This window comes from Martes martes (assembly GCF_963455335.1).
Source record: "Martes martes genome assembly, chromosome: 11".
In the NCBI taxonomy this organism is placed as follows: Eukaryota; Metazoa; Chordata; class Mammalia; order Carnivora; family Mustelidae; genus Martes; species Martes martes.
In genome coordinates this window covers 46150937-46169494 of record NC_137899.1, presented here as the reverse complement: position 1 = coordinate 46169494, position 18558 = coordinate 46150937, and the positions used below count along the sequence as shown (strand labels likewise).

The 18558-nt window shown below is 34.0% G+C and overlaps 1 protein-coding gene and 1 pseudogene across 5 annotated transcripts in view; both read right to left on the bottom strand.

Moving 5' to 3' along the window:
• Positions 1-18558, bottom strand: part of LOC308351990 (large ribosomal subunit protein uL4-like) — a 536185-nt pseudogene that overhangs the window by 295082 nt on the left and 222545 nt on the right. The gene's annotated exons all lie outside the window — the stretch shown is intronic.
• Positions 1-18558, bottom strand: part of PHF14 (PHD finger protein 14) — a 219758-nt gene that overhangs the window by 159646 nt on the left and 41554 nt on the right. For all 4 annotated transcript variants that reach the window (XM_080817985.1, XM_080817983.1, XM_080817984.1 and 1 more), the window contains 5 exons: positions 16143-16254; positions 12858-12995; positions 2610-2756; positions 1684-1954; positions 1264-1370 (listed from right to left, as the gene is read on the bottom strand). In XM_080817985.1, the coding sequence (XP_080674111.1) occupies positions 1264-1370; positions 1684-1954; positions 2610-2756; positions 12858-12995; positions 16143-16254 (775 nt within the window). The remainder of the gene's footprint in view (positions 1-1263; positions 1371-1683; positions 1955-2609; positions 2757-12857; positions 12996-16142; positions 16255-18558) is intronic.

The following is an 18558-nucleotide window of genomic DNA, read 5'->3' as shown; positions in this document are numbered from 1 at the left end:
AATGTCCAAGAGTATCTGTATTGCTAGTCTGTATTTTTAAACATATTTAAGTTACAATACCCTGAAGAGGAGGCTATCCAATTATTGAATAAGCAGTACCAATAAGATGTAAGCATTTTGTTTCATGTTAGCATTTTTACCAATAATAATACGTATATTTATCATTCTGTTATAGTTTACTACATAATTTCAAACACATTCTGCAAATTAATCCTTGAGTCTATGAAGATGCATTTCCACCATTTTCTCAATGAGAAAACTAAGGATCATGGGGTTTCTGTGACTTGACCAAGATCATAGAACTAGCAAGAATCCCCAGGTCTTCTGAATATAATCCCAATACTCTTTTCTTTCACTACAGGGTGGCTGATATCGGAAACGTATCTCTCACTAATTTTTTATCACTTAAAATGTTATCTAACAATAAGTCAACATCAGCTTTATATGCTCATGTTACTTATTACCTAATATTTTAGCTACACCTTTCTTTTATAGGATATTTCTTATGATCTCCCTCATCATTACAATGAAGATGTAGAATGGAAATTTAAATTGGGAGGTATTTTTCTTAAATCAAAAGTAACATTACAAAACAATTCAAGAGGGGCGCCTGGGTGGCTCAGTGGTTTAAGCCGCTGCCTTTGGCTCAGGTCGTGATCTCAGGGTCCTGGGATCGAGTCCCACATTGGGCTCTCTGCTCGGTGGGGAGCCTGCTTCCCTCTCACTCTCTCTGCCTGCCTCTCTGCCTACTTGTGATCTCTCTCTGTCAAATAAATAAAGTCTTTAAAAAAAAAAAAAACAATTCAAGATAAAACTAGTAATTTAAAGGAAGTTTCTAAGTTTTCTACAAACTTAGAAAGAGAAGTTCTATAGTACACTAGTTAGGAACAATGGACGGAGTGAGACTGTTTGGCCTCAAATCCCAACTCTATGACTTGATTAGCTACGTGAGTCTAGGCAAACAACTTCACCTCCCTAGGATTCGGTTTTCTTCTCTAAAAATGGGAGCCATAATTACAGCTCACATAAAACTGAAGTGAAAATTATATCAGTTAATATATGTAACGTGCCCAAATTGTACGGAGCCCATAGGAAGTACTTAGTGTTATGGATGATAATGAAGCCAGTAAGAGTAGGAAGTGTAGAGAAGGGCCTAAACACTTTACAATAATTTCAAAATAAGACATAAATAGAAATTCTCTAAACTCACAAATGACATCATCTACAGGTCTATGATATTATGTTGTTTTGTAGCCAACTTACCTTATTATATTCCACATGGAGCTTTTCCTGTTCATTCTCTAATTTATCCTTTATATTCTTTTGTTCAGCCATATTTTCCTGAATTTGAATCATGCGCATATTTCTCTCTATTTAAATTAAATATCCAATTTTACTTTAGTAGAAAATAAAAACTGATATACAAAACACACAATGGAAGAAGCTAGCCATAAAGATGACCACGTGGATAATTTTACATTGTTTACAATACTTTAACCCTATTCACAAACACAGGAACTCAGCATTTTACAACAACTCACAACTTATTAGGAAAATAAATATGCTTTTTATTTAATATATGTAGCATGGCTAATAAATTTCTAAAAATTGACAGTATAACAAATATTTTTAATAGCAAATTGTTCTCATTGACAATGTGCATATATCAGTGTCTATACTGACCAAAGTAATAATTCACAAAATCAGCAGTGAGAGCAGGTTGCTTATGCTTTCTTCTTCCGTCCACACTAGAACTAGTATCTGAATTGTCCACTGGAAAGATATCTGTACTGATCCCCATTAGCTCTGCTTTCCGCATCAGCTTACGAATGGCTGAAGCACTGCTAGTGAGTGGTCTGGGCAATTTTTCCCTTGGAACCCAGGCCTGAGGTCTGGTAGATCGAGCTAGTTCTGCTTTGGCACGATACTGCTGAAGCCGGGCATTGATCCTTGCCTATAAAAGAAATGCATACAAATTTTAAAAGATACTAAAATGTAACATATTCCCTCTGATTTCTACTTGCATGCTTAGAGAAAGTACAGATAACCAGAATTTCCTATATCAAGGCAAGTTATACCTATCCACAGTTATTAAGATACACTGTATTATTCTTGGGTTACAATAAAGTAGGTCTACTCCTAGTAACTATTCTAGGTCCTAATCTATGATCAGATTTGTCAGAACTAATTTGATTAAACAGAAATTTCTGTTTTCAGTAACTGCAAGTCTCTATAAATTCATCTTAATTTACCTAGAAATACATTTTAAGAGATAGGCAAACTGATCAGATCCTTTACATAAATAATAAATAACAACGGATCAGACTGAAAAAAGATATGGTCAACATACTGCACTGATAGAAAATTTCCTGTAAGCCACATTTTTCAATGTACTTGGAAATACGCTTCATAAAAGGCTGCTCTGTTGACTAGATGAGGAGTACTCATCAGCTACAAACTATACTCACCATATACCTTAATTACAATCCACTTCCTAGGTAACTAACCACATTTCATAAATATATTTCACATGTCACTGGCACACACATATGAGAGCTGAAATCTATAACCTTGAAAGAAAAAACATGATTTTGGCATGAATCCCATACCTGTGCTTCTGGTGACAGTTGCTTCTCCCTCTCTTGCAAAGACATTTTACAATAGGATTGTAGAGCCAAATAGTTTTTTCTCTTCCATTTTCTGTCTAACCTATCTGCATGCTGCTTACAATAAGCAAAAAATGGATCTGCTATATCCTATACAAAAAACAGAAGGGCGGAGGGAACATTTTTACTACAAAGGGTCATAAACAACCTAACATAAGAGCTAATATTTCTTTTTTGAAGAATCTCCTACAGTGTTGATATTTCTAAGATAAATTATAAAAGTAATTTTTGCCCATAATGATAAAAATTGCTACTTTTGAAACTTAATCTTATATATAACTTCAAATTAACAACCACTTTTTTCTTTTAAGGGCCTTGTAGATTTAAAAATACTGTAATGAAATCTTATGTATTGTATTTAGTTAAACTTGTATACCTAAAAAATAATCATTGTTTAAAACAAGTAGGATTTTAATAATCTTAGGCATTATTAAATATTAAAGTTATGCATACACAGATTAATATTACAAGACAATATAACCAAAAAATACAGGACTAGTCAACACACATAAGTGGAGCATTTTTAACTGGCTAGCAATGAATGCATGGACATATTCTACCCAGGACAAAATGATTAAGAAAGCCAGGCCCTGTCAAATGAACACATTAGGTATCACCTTTAACTCTTTATATAACTCTAAAACCTCAAATGGAAAACAGAGCTCTCTCACAACCATCCTTCATGATACTAACCTAATGCGTTACTCTTTACAAAGAGTTAAGGAAGGAAGGAAGTAGGGGGAGGAGAGGGGAGGGAAGTGAAGGAATTTACTCCATAAAACACAAAAATAATTTGTAAATAACCAAAACATGTAAACTGCATTGTAACTGCCAACAAAATAACAGGGAGTTCATTCTTTAGATTTGTCCTAAGGAGGAGAAATAGAGATATGTTCTCCATATAGTTTTTATAGAAGCTATGTTAAAAGGGTGTCTCAGAGTAAGGCGGGGTTTTACAATCCAAAGAGAAATCATGACACTAAAAAAGAAGCAAAGGAAAAAGAACAGAATGGGACATAATAATAATAACAACAACAATAAATTTAAGGTATCCTTAAAAATTAAAAAAGCACATGATACAATCCTGTAGTGTGATATCCACAGATGCCACAATATAGCACTGGGTAACATCACAGAATTTGGAAATACAAAAGCCTGGACACAGGTTTGGATCAGCTCCATAATTTACAGGTTTTACAACTTCAAAAAAGTTTCTACACAACTCTGGGTCTCTTAACTCATTCGTAAAATGGATTTAATAATAACTACTTCATATAGTAATAAAGTAAAGTAACAAAAATGTAGGTAGGAGATTGTATTAACACACACACACATACACAGCTGCTTTCTCATGATGTTCTAAATCTTGGTGACAGAAGATGATAAATGGAAACAAAGATTATATCAAACCTCAGACAAAATGGCCAGATCTAGAGAAGTATTTTATTGTTTTAAAGTAGGTAAGGTTGAAACTGAGTCATCAGAAGTAGGATTCATGCTTGCATAGATGAATTAAACATTAGGACCAAGACACTGAATTAGGAAAAAGACCAGTCATCTCTCGTCTAAAAGATACCTGAAAAGGAACAAGTAACCCAGATAACTTTTTTAAATTAATTAATTTGGGATTATAGGACAATAAACCTAATTCTAAGGCTAGAATGACCAAGGGATTAATGCTGCTCAGAGAATGAAAAGATATACCAAGTAAATATTAACTGTGACAGAAACCACTGTCTTCCAATATCTATTCTCCCCATGTTCTCCTTGGTAGAACCCTCTGAGTTTTTACTGGGTAAATGGTTACCCTGCTAGAAACACTCTGCTCCAGCCTCCTTGCATTTAGATATGGCCATGTAGTAAGTTCTGGAAAATGAGATGGGTGAAAATTCCAGACTATGCCTGTGAAAGGAAACTGCCTACTCTTAAACTTCTCTTTCCTTCTTCCAATGGGTGAAGCCCCGTCAAAGCAGAGATAAACCATCTCTGATGTGTAAGAAAGTACAACAGACTAAGGAAAGATAAAACAACAATAAAAGCACCTAATCCCTAGAACCAAACTCCCCTGAATATCAAACCAGTCTAGAATCTCGTATTAGAGCTAGTTCAACTTCTTCCTTCTTTAAACCACTAGTTATTTGATTTTGTTAAACCAGTTAGTGTCCTAATTAATGTATTGGTTGACTTGAAATCCTTTTAAACTGCTTAGAGAAATGAAACTTTCAAGAAAGGTTCCCAATGGAAAAGGGAAAACATTTATCTGAATGTCTACTACATGCCAGGGACAGGTGCCTTTTATATACTACCTCACTTATTCTATATCACTACAACTTAAGATGAATTATTATTTTAATATCAATTTTATGGACAGAAAACTGCAAATGAGAGAGGTTAAGGTGCTGACCCAAGATCTATGACTAATAAGTAAGATTTCTCTTTTCCAACTGCTACCTGACTGATCAGATTCACTTACGGAGGTCTCTAAAGAGAGATGAGTAAAGCCCAACTCTGGGAGATTCGGATTTCAGTAAGTCTAAGGCAAAGGTTTTAAATGAGAATGCTTTGAGAAACAATACCAATAAACATAAATGAGTAAAGGAGGCTTCAAAGAAGCTATCAAATTATAAGACAAAAGTAAATGATGTTGGTAGAAGGGGGAAAATAATGAAGATAGAAGAACTTCAGGGCCTGTGGCAAACTGGAATGTTCCACCTACAAAGGCATACAAAAGCATACAAAACATACTGCTACCATTAAAAAAAAAAAAAAAAAAAAATCCTAAGTCCTTCCCATGTTCTTCCAAGTCCTACATGGTATTCTATGCAACTTCCTCCCCTCTTACCAATCCTAGTCTCTAACTCTGTACCAGCCATACTAGTCTCCTTGCTGGTCACCAAACCAAGCATGTTCCTATCTCAGACTTTTAATGTCATATGATTTATCCCCACATAGGTGAATACTGTGCCTTAAAGCTATTTTTATGCTCCTTGACAGACTTCTCCACCCCAGTATCTACCTTAGTGCCTTGCACATATGCATAGGCCCTCAATCATGACTGACTGACTTCACTGACTGCTACAAAGTCACTTTTGAATATAAATTTCACTGCTAAATAAAATATAGATCACCTCTTAACATAACTGGGTTTAGGAACATGAATTCAATAAGGACTATATATTCATATTCTACAAATGCTTGCTAAGTTCTATTTCTGTCATCTGTTTTGACATAAGATAATGGAAAAATCTACCGGAATGAAAATATGAGAAAATTTTTCATTTCTAATAAGAAGAGAACGCTTGTTCTCTTCTTTTGAATTCAAAATGAAGTGCTTAGGATCATTCCAACAATACTGAATGCTTTGTATCATTCCAACAATATTGACACCAACAAGCTTAACAAGAACAAAAAAGGAAACCATAAAGATGCTGATGGGATAGAAGGATAAAATAGACTGGGTTGTTAAGCCACTAAAAGAACCCCAGAACTACGTATGTTTATACCTCCTGTCATATGAGATAGTTAATACATTACTGTGAGGTCACTGTAAATGTTCTATTACTTGCTGCTGAAAAACTAAGTAAGATGCAACATCAAGAAGATAAACAGCCAAGACATATCTTAAAGACCCCATGCATATTGGCATTAGACTCCAAATGTGGCTCTGAAATTTTTAGAAAATTAAAGGAGTTAATAAAATCAGTTACATAATTCATTATATCTATAAGATAAAAACCAAACCAGTTAATAAGCTAACACAAAGCTAGAGGCATCATGCAACCTGTTTTAAGCTGTATTATAAAGCTACAATAATTAAAACCAGTAACAGTCTGACATAAAAACAGACCTATAGATCAATGAAACAGAATAAAGAGCCCAGAAACAAAGCCATGCATGTATGGTCAATTAATTTACAACAAAGGAGTCAAGAATTTACAATGGGAAAGGATATAGCCACATACAAAGGAATGAAACCTGACCACTATCTTACACAATGGATTAAAGACATGCACATTAGACCTGAAACCATAAAACTAGAAAAAAAAAAAAAGGCAGAAAACTACTTGATAAAGGTTTTGGCAATGATTTTTTAAAATCTGACATGAAGAGCAAAAGCAACAAATGCAAATAAATAGTGGGACTACATTATACTAAGAAGACTGCACAACAAAGGAAACCATAAACAAAATGAAAAGGAATCTAGGAATCTACTAAATGGGAGAAGATATTTGCAAATAATGTATCTGGGTAAGGGGCTAATATCCAAAATACATAAAGGGCTCATATAAATCAACAGCAAAACAAAACAAAACAAAATCCAAACAATCTGATTAAAAATGGGCAGAATACATGAATATTTTTTCCAAAGAAGACATACAGATGGCCAACCAGTATATGGAAGACACACAGCATCATTAATCATCAGGAAAATGCAAATCAAAATTACATGACATATCACTTTTCATCTGTTGAAATGGCTACTATCAAAAAGATAAAAAATAACAAGTGCTGGTGAGGATGCGGAGAAAAGGGAATCTTTGCGCACTGCTGGGAATGTAAATTGGTGCAGCCACTATAGGAAACAGTATGGAGGTTCCTCAAAAATTTAAATGTAGAACTACCATGAAGCCAGCAATTCTACTTCCAGGTATTTATGCATAAAGCAAATGAAAACACTAACTCAAAAAGATATATGCACCCTCACGTTCACTGCAGCATTATTTACAACAGACAAGATATGGAACCTAAGTGTCCATCAATGGATGAATGCATAAACCGTGATATAGATTATACAATGGACTATTATTTGGCCATAAAAAATGAAATTTGCCATTTATGACAACATGGATAGACTCAAAGGCATCATGATAAGTCAAATAAGTCCAAACAGAGAAAGACAAATATTGTAAGATCCCTCTTATATGCAGAATCTTAAAACACACACATAAACAAACAAAAACAAAAACAAAACATACACACACAGAAAACAAGCTCATAGAGAGAACAGACCAGTAGTTGCCAGAGGAAGAGATGGGAGGAGAGAAATGGGTGAAGATGGTCAAAAGATGAAAACAAACAAAATCACAATAAAACCAAATACATTCATAAGCAAACTCACAGCAACACCTAGTATTAAGAACTAAGAGAAAGAATACTATGTACTGAAAAACTGGCTCATCAGTATTCTCAGGTTAATTCAAAAGAAAAAAATTAGTAAGGCAAAATGCAACAATAAAAAATGGAACAACATCAAAATGTAAAAAACTCGTATCAGCAAAAAGAATAATCGTAAGAATCAAAATAATTTTGTCCAGGTTTTTATGTGTCTAATAATAGAGCTTATATAGACTATTTAAAAAATTGATATACTCTGTATATACCCCAAATACATCATACTTGTTACAGTTAAACTTTAAATAAAGGTTAAATAAGGTTACCTTAGAAAAGTACCAAAGTGAAAATGACCTATTTGCTAACACATGTTTTAATAGTTCCCTTAGCTGGGACGGCAGGAAACATCATCTCATGTAAACCAAAAAGATAAAGAGACACATGTATGAATAAACAGTTATTCCAATACCACAAAAATCTATAACAAAGGTATACCCTCAGGCAATGCCTTTATATAAATAGAAAATTAAATAAATGGGAAAGGATATATGCAAAATACTACAACACAAAATGATGATTTGAAAACTAACTGTACCCTAGAATTATTTTTTTTTAAATAAAATCTTACCCAAAAAGCCAATAATGCTAAAGAGCTGATCAAACAAAACCTGACTGATAAAAGGGACCACTCCCTCACAACTTGTATTCTAATGACTAAGACGCAATGAAAAGCAAGAGAAAACAAACAAACAAAAAACCCTCTCCTCATAAATCAATGTTCTAATAAAGGTGAGAGACAATAAACAAGATAAATAAGAATCAATATACTGGACAGTGGTTAGGTACTAAAAAGACGGCAAAAAAATAGCAGGAAAGGGGATTAGAAAGTATCATGGAGGGAGAGTGTTACAATGTTAGACAAGGTGACGAGGAAAGTCCACAATGAGAAGCAGACATGGAATGAAGATCTAAAACAATAAGTGAGAGCGTGGGTTAAAGCCTCTGCCTTCAGCTCAGGTCATGATCCCAGGATCCTGGGATGGAATCCCGCATCAGGCTCTCTGCTCATCGGGGAGCCTGCTTCCCCCTCTCTCTCTGCCTGCCTCTCTGTCAACTTTTGATCTCTCTCTGTCAAATAAATAAATAAAATATTTAAAAAAAAAAAAAAAGTGAGAGTGTAGCCTGGGCAGCTCAGGTGTTAAGCATCTGCCTTCAGCTCAGGTCACGATCCCAGAGTCTGGGATCAGGGAGCCTGCTTCTCCCTCCCCCATTTCCCCTGCTTGTGTTCCCTCTCTCGCTGTGACCCTCTCTGTCAAATAAATAAATAAAATCATTAATTAATTAATTTGTAAAGAGTGAGGAAATGAGCCATGAGGACATATGTGAGGGAAGGGCAGCCCATGCAAGGAAAAAAGTACAGAGGCCCAGAGCAGGATCTTACCCAACACATTCATTACAGGAGCCCGGAAAAGGCCAGGGAGATTGAATGAGGGGAAGTGATGAGGTCTGAAAGGTAATATGAACCCAGATCACACAGAACTTTATAATCACTGTAAACAAACAAACAAACAAACAAAAAACTGGCCTCTAGTGTGAATCAGATGGGAAGCCACTGAAGGGTTTTGATCAGATAAGTGAGCAGATCTGACTTAGATCTTAAAAGAACAGCATTAGTTGTTACTGAAAAGGTCCTCTATTCTCTAGAAAAGGATTGGTGGACTATGACTCAAGAGCCAAATCTGGGCCCAGGTTGTTTTGGAAACAGTTTATTTGAACACAACCATAGTTACTCATTTACATATTCTCTAAGACAGTTTTCACAATCAATGGCAAAAAGTTACATAGTTGTGACACAAATGATAGGGCCAAAAAGCCTAAAATATTTACTATCTGGCTCTTCAGAGAAAAAAATCGCTACCCTCTGTCCTAAAAAGGCAAAGAAAAGTAGGGAAAGAGTTAGGATGTTATTAATTCAGGTGACAAAGGACTATTGGGACTAGGATAGCAGCAATGTATTTGTTAAGAAGTGGACATATTCTACACATACTCTAAAGATACAGTTGAATACAGTTGATACAGATACACCAAAGGTGAAAGACTTTTTAAAATAAAAATGTAAGTTACCAAATGCCTAACAGCCAAATAAAGGTATTACTGAAGATCTCATATAAAATGTCAAGTTTTAAGCAATGTAACTTCTTGATGAATTCATATAAAATTACTGGATCCACCAAGAGCCCATTCCTACCAACTGGGGTTTTCCCAGCAATATTAAGGCATCAGCTCAATAATTAAAGATCTAACTTGAGCCCTTGACATTTAATCCATGAATGATTCCAGTCCATTAAGTCAAAGGTTATGCAAAAAAAGGAATCAATAAAATCTATAATCTTCTATTGTTTCAAAGAGAATTTTCTACATGGTAACAGAGGGTGACAAATCATACTTTATCACAGAAGAAACTACCATATGTTTTACATGAAATATAAGTAACTTTAAGGTTAACTAAATGGTGTGAAATATAATCACATAAATTTCAGTCAGCATAACTGAATCTGTGCTATTGCTGTTTTAGTAATAAATATGTTGTATCATAACATGATTTGAATATTCTAAATAACCTGGAATTTTCACAAAGTGGATCAGAAATAGAAAGTTCAAATGGATCCTCACCAATGAGATAAAGTACTATGTCAGAAGGCTATAAAAAATCATTAAAATATGGTAAGGTATATGAAGTCACTGGATGAAACTGAGGTACTAATTCTTTTTCAACCTTTCTTTTACTGCCTGTATAAAACAGCCATTAAGAAGAAATCCTGCTTAACAAACAAGTCTTTAAAAAAGGGAAAAGAAGATTTCTAGAACATCATAGAAAATTGAAACAGAAGGTATGCTCTCAAACAATAGATCTGTTTTAATTTAAAATGTTTCTTAATTAAATATACTATTATATTACATGAATCTTAGTCTATAGAAGCACAACCATAAGAAGTAGCCAAGAACTTCTTTTAACAGAATGATTACTGCCAAGAGCAAACCTCACTGATACAGATTCATAAAAAGTCTTGGGTTTTAAAACATTGTTCTGAAATCTTTATAATTTTCCAATTCTATTTTATAACAAGACACCAGAAACATATGCAAATATGTTTTAAATCATTTCCCCCCCCAAAAATACACGTAACAAGGCAGCAGTATATGGTTCCTCCATGCATTTTCTTTTTATTTTTTTAAAGATTTTATTTATTTTAGAGTGTATGTATGGGCACATGCGTAAGCATGCGGGGGAGGGGGCAGAGGGAGAGGGAGAGAAAACTTTAGCAGACTCTGTGCTGAGTAAAGCCAGGGCCTCTTGATCGCATGATCATGAGATCACAACCTGAGCTGAAACTAAGAGTCAGACCCTTAAACGACTGTGCTACCAAGGCACCCCAACTTCACACATTTTCCTTAGCTACTGTCTACCCACCCCCCAAAAAATGGTGAATGGTGCTATACAAAGGAACCCAAACTACCATAGTATGAAAGGTAAAGTTCTCAATAAGTTCTAAAAGAAACAGCTACAAAGGAGTTTCCAGACTGCAAAGCTCAAATTTTACCACAGTACAGTAATAACCTAACAGATTTTGTGATTTTAAGTATTCACCTGGGATTACCTGGTCTTCTAAATCTTACTTGTATTGCCCTTCAGCACTTCTGTTCACCATCCTGAGTCGTAGTCGTAACTAATCCACACAACCCTATTATATAATTCATTATACCTCTGTGTCTGCCTAAGAGCTCTGAAAATGTTCAACGTTTACCCAGTACCCTTCGTCAATCAATCAAAATACAATTCATAAGAATCAAAGATTGGTACAAAACTATGTACCAACACATAACTGCTATAGAATTTATTTATTCAAAAAATATATCACTGTAAATCTACACAACAAATTTTCATCAGATTATCTTTTTTACTTGATTCCTGTCTATGAATTAAATGGGGTAAGATAAAGATCCAATATAATAAGCATGTTTTTATATGACACAAAAATTTAGCCAGTAAAAGTAGAAACTCAACGAGAGACTTGGATATACCACAGATCCACCATGAATACACAGCAATAATTACCAAGCAAACACTCAAATACCTGCCTACATAAGAAAGTTAAAGAAGCAACAAAACTTAGTCTCAGGACTCCTTAAGTCTTAAAAATTATTGGAGCCCAAAAGAGCGTATGTGAGTTATATTTATAGACGGTCCCCCTATCAGAAGTTAAAATAATAAATAAAATTTGAATATATTTATTCATTTAAAAATAATAATCCCATCACATGTTAAGATAAATAACATTTTTACAAAAAATACTGTAATTTACATACACAAATTCAGTGAGAGGAGTGGCACTGTTTTACATTTTTGCAAATCTCTTTAACATCTAAATAGCCCACATAAAAGAAGATAGCTGGATTCTCAAAACTATTTCCACATGCAGTATGTTATATTGTTATGTGTTATATAATCTCTGAAAATATCCACTATTGCTCATAAGGGAATTAAGAGTAAAAAAAATGTATATACCATTCTCATAATTGTTACAAAGATAGTTTTAACCTCATAGACCCTTTGAAAGAACATTAAGGAGTCCCCAAAACATACTTTGAAAACAACTGACTACTTAATCTAAAACTAATAAACCTGGAAGGAAAATTATAAAATTAAAAACAATTGTAAAGAGAGAAATACAGATACTGAAGATGGGGTAATGATTTTATTTACAGAAAAAGTAAGGTTATCCAAGATGCTGACATTTTAATGCTTTAAAACAACCTGGATTATGTTTCATTTTATCTGTCAGATATATCTGTCACTATAAGAATTTTAGTTAACATATTTTCCAAATGTTTAACTAGCTTTCAAACTGAAAAAACTCATGCACTGTCTACTTTTGGAATTTTAGATCAGTGATCTGGGCAAAGACTTTTAAAATAAGCTTGTTAATTTTTTTTATGATGCACACCTGTTGTGGGACATTTATAGTCATGAGACATCTTATGAACATATTCAACAACGATGAGTTTAAATAAACCCACCTCTTCTGCTGCTGCCTCTGAAAGCAGACCTTCCTTCTGGGCACAGGTCACATGGAAATAGGCTCTGCACATCCCTGCATCACAGCTAATGCAAACTCCAGTTCTAGCAAAACGAGGGTCTTCACAGAAGCTACACTCCTACAATGGAATAATAGGAAAACTCTCAGAATAAAAATATCTCTAGAACAAGACTGCATTCTCATACAAAGCATCCATAAGATACAAATAGTGAATCAATAGCATATTAATAGAAACAGTAATTAAAGGCAAGAAAAGAGTTTATATGAAAAAATTCTCTCTATAGTTCCAATAAACCAAATTCCACTGATATAATAATGATGACAGTAATAATAACAAGTTGAAGGTTTACTATGTGCTAGGCACTATTCTAAGCACTTTACATATATTAATATACGTGGAACCTTAATAGAGTGGAACCTTCCACTCTAATACGTGGAAGAGGTATTATCTCCATTTTACATATGAGAATACAGAGCTGAAGACAGGTTAAGAAATCTCCTCAAAATAACACAAAAAATAACTGCCAAGTCACTATTCAAACCAGGGTAATGTTACTTTAAAGTCCATGCTCTTAACTATTAACCTATACTGATTTAAACAATATAATACTGCTTGGAAATTTTAAGAAAATAAGTAAGAAGTCAGAGAAAATTCACCAAAAAATCTAGGCAACACAGTCCAAGAAATTATGTATTTTTAAAATACATTTAAGAGAATTAAATACTATTAAATTAAATTAAAGAGAAATACTTTAAAGAGAATTAAAAGTAATCGTAAGTGAACTGTTTTAATTTGTTGTGATAGATATTACAGCCAATTACATCCTTTCTGAATACAAAGGAAAAAACTGTAAAACTAAAAGCTAGTTTAAATCTGAGATTGCTCCCAATTCCCCCAAATTGACTTTATCCTTTTCACTATCTAAACCACAAAGGGAAAAAAAAAAAATCTGGTCTAAAATATAAATTACTCTAGTGATCATAATCTTCATAAAAGAAAAACCTGCTAAATTCTGAAAGACTGCCAACTGACAATTAAAGAACTGTTTATAGTAAATACATTCTAAGTAAATTAAATATAAGGGAAACATAAAGAAAAAAATTTAGAAGTTTCAAAAGATACTAAAAATGTCATTTTAACAGTGTACATATTGACTGTCTTCTAGGTAGACAGCACCAAAGTGACACATGAGCAATGAATGAAAACAGCAAGAACAGGACTCTGGGCACAGATGTGAAAACACACCCGAATCCTGACACTCTACTGCTTGATTATGTGTCTTTTTTTAATAACAGTAGAAGGTGTATAGTATAAAATCCTAGCAAACAGCAATCTAAACATGAAACCAAAAAAAGAGAGAAAGAATGAGACAGGAGAGAGGAAGGAAGAAAGAGAAATGAAGAAATTATTTCAAGAATATCAATAGCGCAGGGGCACCTGGGTGGCTCAGTGGGTTAAAGCCTCTGCCTTCGGCTCAGGTCATGATCCCAGAGTTCTGGGATCGAGCCCCACATCGGGCTCTCTGCTTAGCAGGGAGCCTGCTTCCTCCTCTCTCTCTGCCTGCCTCTCTGCCTACTTGCAATCTCTGTCTGTCAAATAAATAAATAAAATCTTTAAAAAAAAAAAAAAAAAGAATATCAATAGCGCAAACAGAACTAAATTGTTCAGGATAGTTCCCAAACTAATTCAATGTAATATGATGAAATTGAGCAAGGAATTTCAGAGTGAATACAAGGGGAAATTTCCTGACCATAAAGTCTTGGGAAGACTGTAGAACAATCTAGTAAAGAAAAGGGAATCTTTCTCAATTACTTGAATCCTTTAAAAGGCTAGGGAACTAAGCAACTGAGAACTCAAGAAAGCAAGCAACCAGGATTAGGAAATGGATAGATAGGTCTAGAAGAGCTCATTTTACAGATGAGCTAGAGAATACATTATTTTTTACTCCACTTCCTGGTCATCAAAACAAAAGGTGATAACGAAAAATCAGGTCACAACTGCATATTTAATGATTCTCTTTTTTGGTTCAGAGGTCACTGCTGGCTTCAGATATATGAAGCAATATCTGGTCCCTGTGTTTTTCATTGCTTGTAGATTTGTATTTATGATAGTAATGTCTGTCTACTGAAAATTACTTAAGTTAGTCCCTTCTAGGCTCTGTGTGAATTACGAAACTGTTATCAAAAAGCAGTACCTTTCACTTCCAATAATGGTACACTAAGTAATTTGTACTAATCCTGCTAGAAACTAGAAAATATGGACAATTTTTTTTAAGCTATAGCTTAAAGGCATCAGAGAAATAAAAAGATAGTATAAAATTACCTGAGGACCAGGAAAGTAAGCTTAGTGCTTGGGCCTGTTTTTCTCCCTGGGGACTTTAGCTAATTTTGGAGAGGGATACAGCAAATAGTTCAATAGAAATTACCCAAACTAAAGCACAAGAGTTTTGGAGTGAGGCTGGAGGGTGAGGGATGCAGGTGGTAGTTAGAACCTAAGGAGGATATTCTGGATATAACAGCAGAAAATGTCAAATTCTTTAATTTTCAATATCAGAATTTTCCAACAACCTGTAAGCTTCCCATCCCACTTTAATGTGTTACTAATGCTTTTCAAGAGTCTTCCTTCCTAATTTCCCAAAAGACAGCAATGGAAGAGAACGTTATCAGTGCCTAATTCATTCTAATATTACAGGCATGTCTGTGGTAATTTTATACCTACATTTAAATTAACAAGTGTATTTTTATCACTTATAATCCTAAAGCTCAAGCAATAAAAACCAATTCATAAACTTGAGGCTGACAGGTTGCTGAACAGATTATGTAGTCTTTAAAAAAACAAAAACAAAAACACAACACTCCTTCAAGTCTAAGTAAAACATCAGGTGCCTTTTGTACTCTTTTCATAATTTTGGTAAATTCCACTTCAAAAGTAAAGTCAGAAATAGGTTTGTATTTGTTCTGACTGGTCTGAAAATTCGTATGTGCTAAGGAGTGTGCTAAATGCCACAGAAATGGAAGTAGAATCAATTATCATTTCACCCTACAAGTTACTTTAAATTAAGAATAGATGAAAGAATTTATAAATTATGGGCTTTCTGGGAAAATTACTATCAATAATAGACGGTTAAGTGCTAACTGCTCTACAAATAGTATAATAAGAATAACCATTTCTATACTCAACAATGATACTGACATTAGTAAAAAACCATATGAGCTAGTAAGTAAAATTTTTCTCTTTTAAACAATCAAGAAAACTTTGTCTCACCTTGGCACCATATTTGGAATAGTTCATTTCTGTTAGTGTTACTGGTCGTAATTTGTCAATATCTCCAAAGGCTACTCCAGGAACATATAGGGCACATACAATGTGAACCCATCTATGAGGAGAGAAAATATGATTTTGCTATCAAACCTTTTCATAAAATGCCCAAGAGGAAAATAAACATAAAATATGTGCCATCTCAAATAACTACTGAAAGAATTCTATGGTCATCTCAGAATCTCACATAACTTGAAGAATACGGAATAAGCACAACTGCAATAAGCAGTTTTCTAGCACTTAGCCAAAGCAAAGAGTGAACAACTATAATTGCCTGTCACTTCAATTCACTGCTCTTTGCACTCACTTGTTATTCTTAAATATTTGCACAAAACCACTATTCAAATGAAACAAAACATCATTTTCTTATGTGTGGAAAGGTATTCACATTCATTATTTTAAGCACTGAGAAGTAAGGATCTAATTTAAGAACTGTGCAGTAATTCTGCAGTAATTAGGTAAAATTGTTCTTCCTTGTTACTTTTTTCTAAAAGCTGTTGGAATAGTCCTTCAGAACACTTTAAAACAATTTTTGGTGTTCATCCTGACTTTCTCTCCAGGCTAAAACTGATTCCTGAAGACTGTCCAGAACAGTTGTTAATAACAAAAGGAAGTCCTATTTCACTCATCTGTTCACCATATAAACAATGTATTAAAACTTACATGCCCCATGTATTTTTTTTTTAAGTCTGAATGATGCACAACACTAAACAAAGAATGCTCAAGGGGAGTTGATTCTAATTTCTTTCTTTCTTTTTTTTTTTTTTTTTTGGAAAGTTGAGCTGAAACTTTTGAAATGCATTAGGAACCCTTTCCGTTCATATACAACCACACAATATACGGATCACCGGATTTTGAAATTTAAACAGATCTACAATACTTCTCTAAGAAAGAAGGTAAAAATGAGACAGCAAATCTCTCTTAACCTTGTGACTATATTAACAACAAATTCTGCTTTATCACAGCTTGAGAGGCTATGACGGCTACATGGTTGTGTTTTGTGACACACTATAAATTTTAAGAGTAAGACTAAGAATCATTTTATAGAGGCACTGGGAAAAACAGTTACAAATCTTTAGAAATTATCTTTTTTATTGAGAAGAAAATCCAAGATTTTGAGATTTTCTTGATAAAATGTTTTAATCCAACTTCCCAAATGCATCCTGTGGAGTTCAATATAAAGATACACATCTTCAACAAGCAGCTGCTTTCTCAATTTAATTTGCGCAGGTTTTTCATGCTCCACTGGTGTATTAAATGCCACTGTACTCTGTAGGAGTTTATCTTTGATAAACCCAACAGCTGGCTGCTTGCTTCATACTGACCTTCTGAAAATGTTTTAGTACAAGTCATGCAAGTACTACAGATTTAAACTGCCATTTCAGTGTGACTGGCACACAAGTGTATCATTTCCCCAACCACTGATGTGAGGATGTCAACTTGAGTCTTTATTAAAATGCATATCAAACAGCTGAGACAATTTTGTTCCTTTTTAATACCTGTTGTGAATAATTTTTTGTTCATTTGTTAAATTGTATATACTTTAGAACTCTGTAATTAAGACAAATGAAGAAATCAAAAAGGAATAATCTTTGCTACTTTAACATTCATTTTGGAGCTATAAAGACAGATGTTGACTGGGGAAAGGAAAAAGAAAACAAGCACCACATAAAACCACCAAAAAATGAAGAGTCAAAATTGTCATTCTAGCATGGAAACTAGTAATATATCCTTTAAAACACATATTTTAAAAAAGCAAACTAACTAGATTTATCTAGAACTCACTTAGAATGGGAACTACTTTAATCAATCAAATTCAATTTTGAAATGCGTTGTATTTGTAGTGCCTTTATGACATGTAAAATAAATCCACTTCCACTATGTTATTTTCATTTTTCATTTATTCATTCAGTAATCAATTACTAAGTGACTCTGAGGAACGGAGCACCAAAAAGGCAGTTTGAAAGTTATTATTACTTAACATGAAGTACTTGCAGCACAGTGTTAGGCATGAAATCTTTAAGGATTAGAGCCTATCTAATACTTCCCATAATCAGGTAGATAGAAGCCACTTGAGACATGGTAAAATACTCTTCCTAAGGAATGGAATAAAAATTGAATGACAAAAAAAAAAAAAAAATTTAATGACAGGGGCGCCTGCGTGGCTCAGTTGTTAAGCATCTGCCTTCAGCTCAGGTCATGATCTCAGGGTCCTGGGATTGAGCCCGGCATCAGGCTCCCTGCTTAGTGGGAAGCCTGCTTCTCCCTCTCCTACTCCCCCTGCTTGTGTTTCCTCTCTCACTTTGTCTCTGCCAAATAAATAAATGAAATCTTTAAAAAAAAAAAAAATTTAATGACAAAA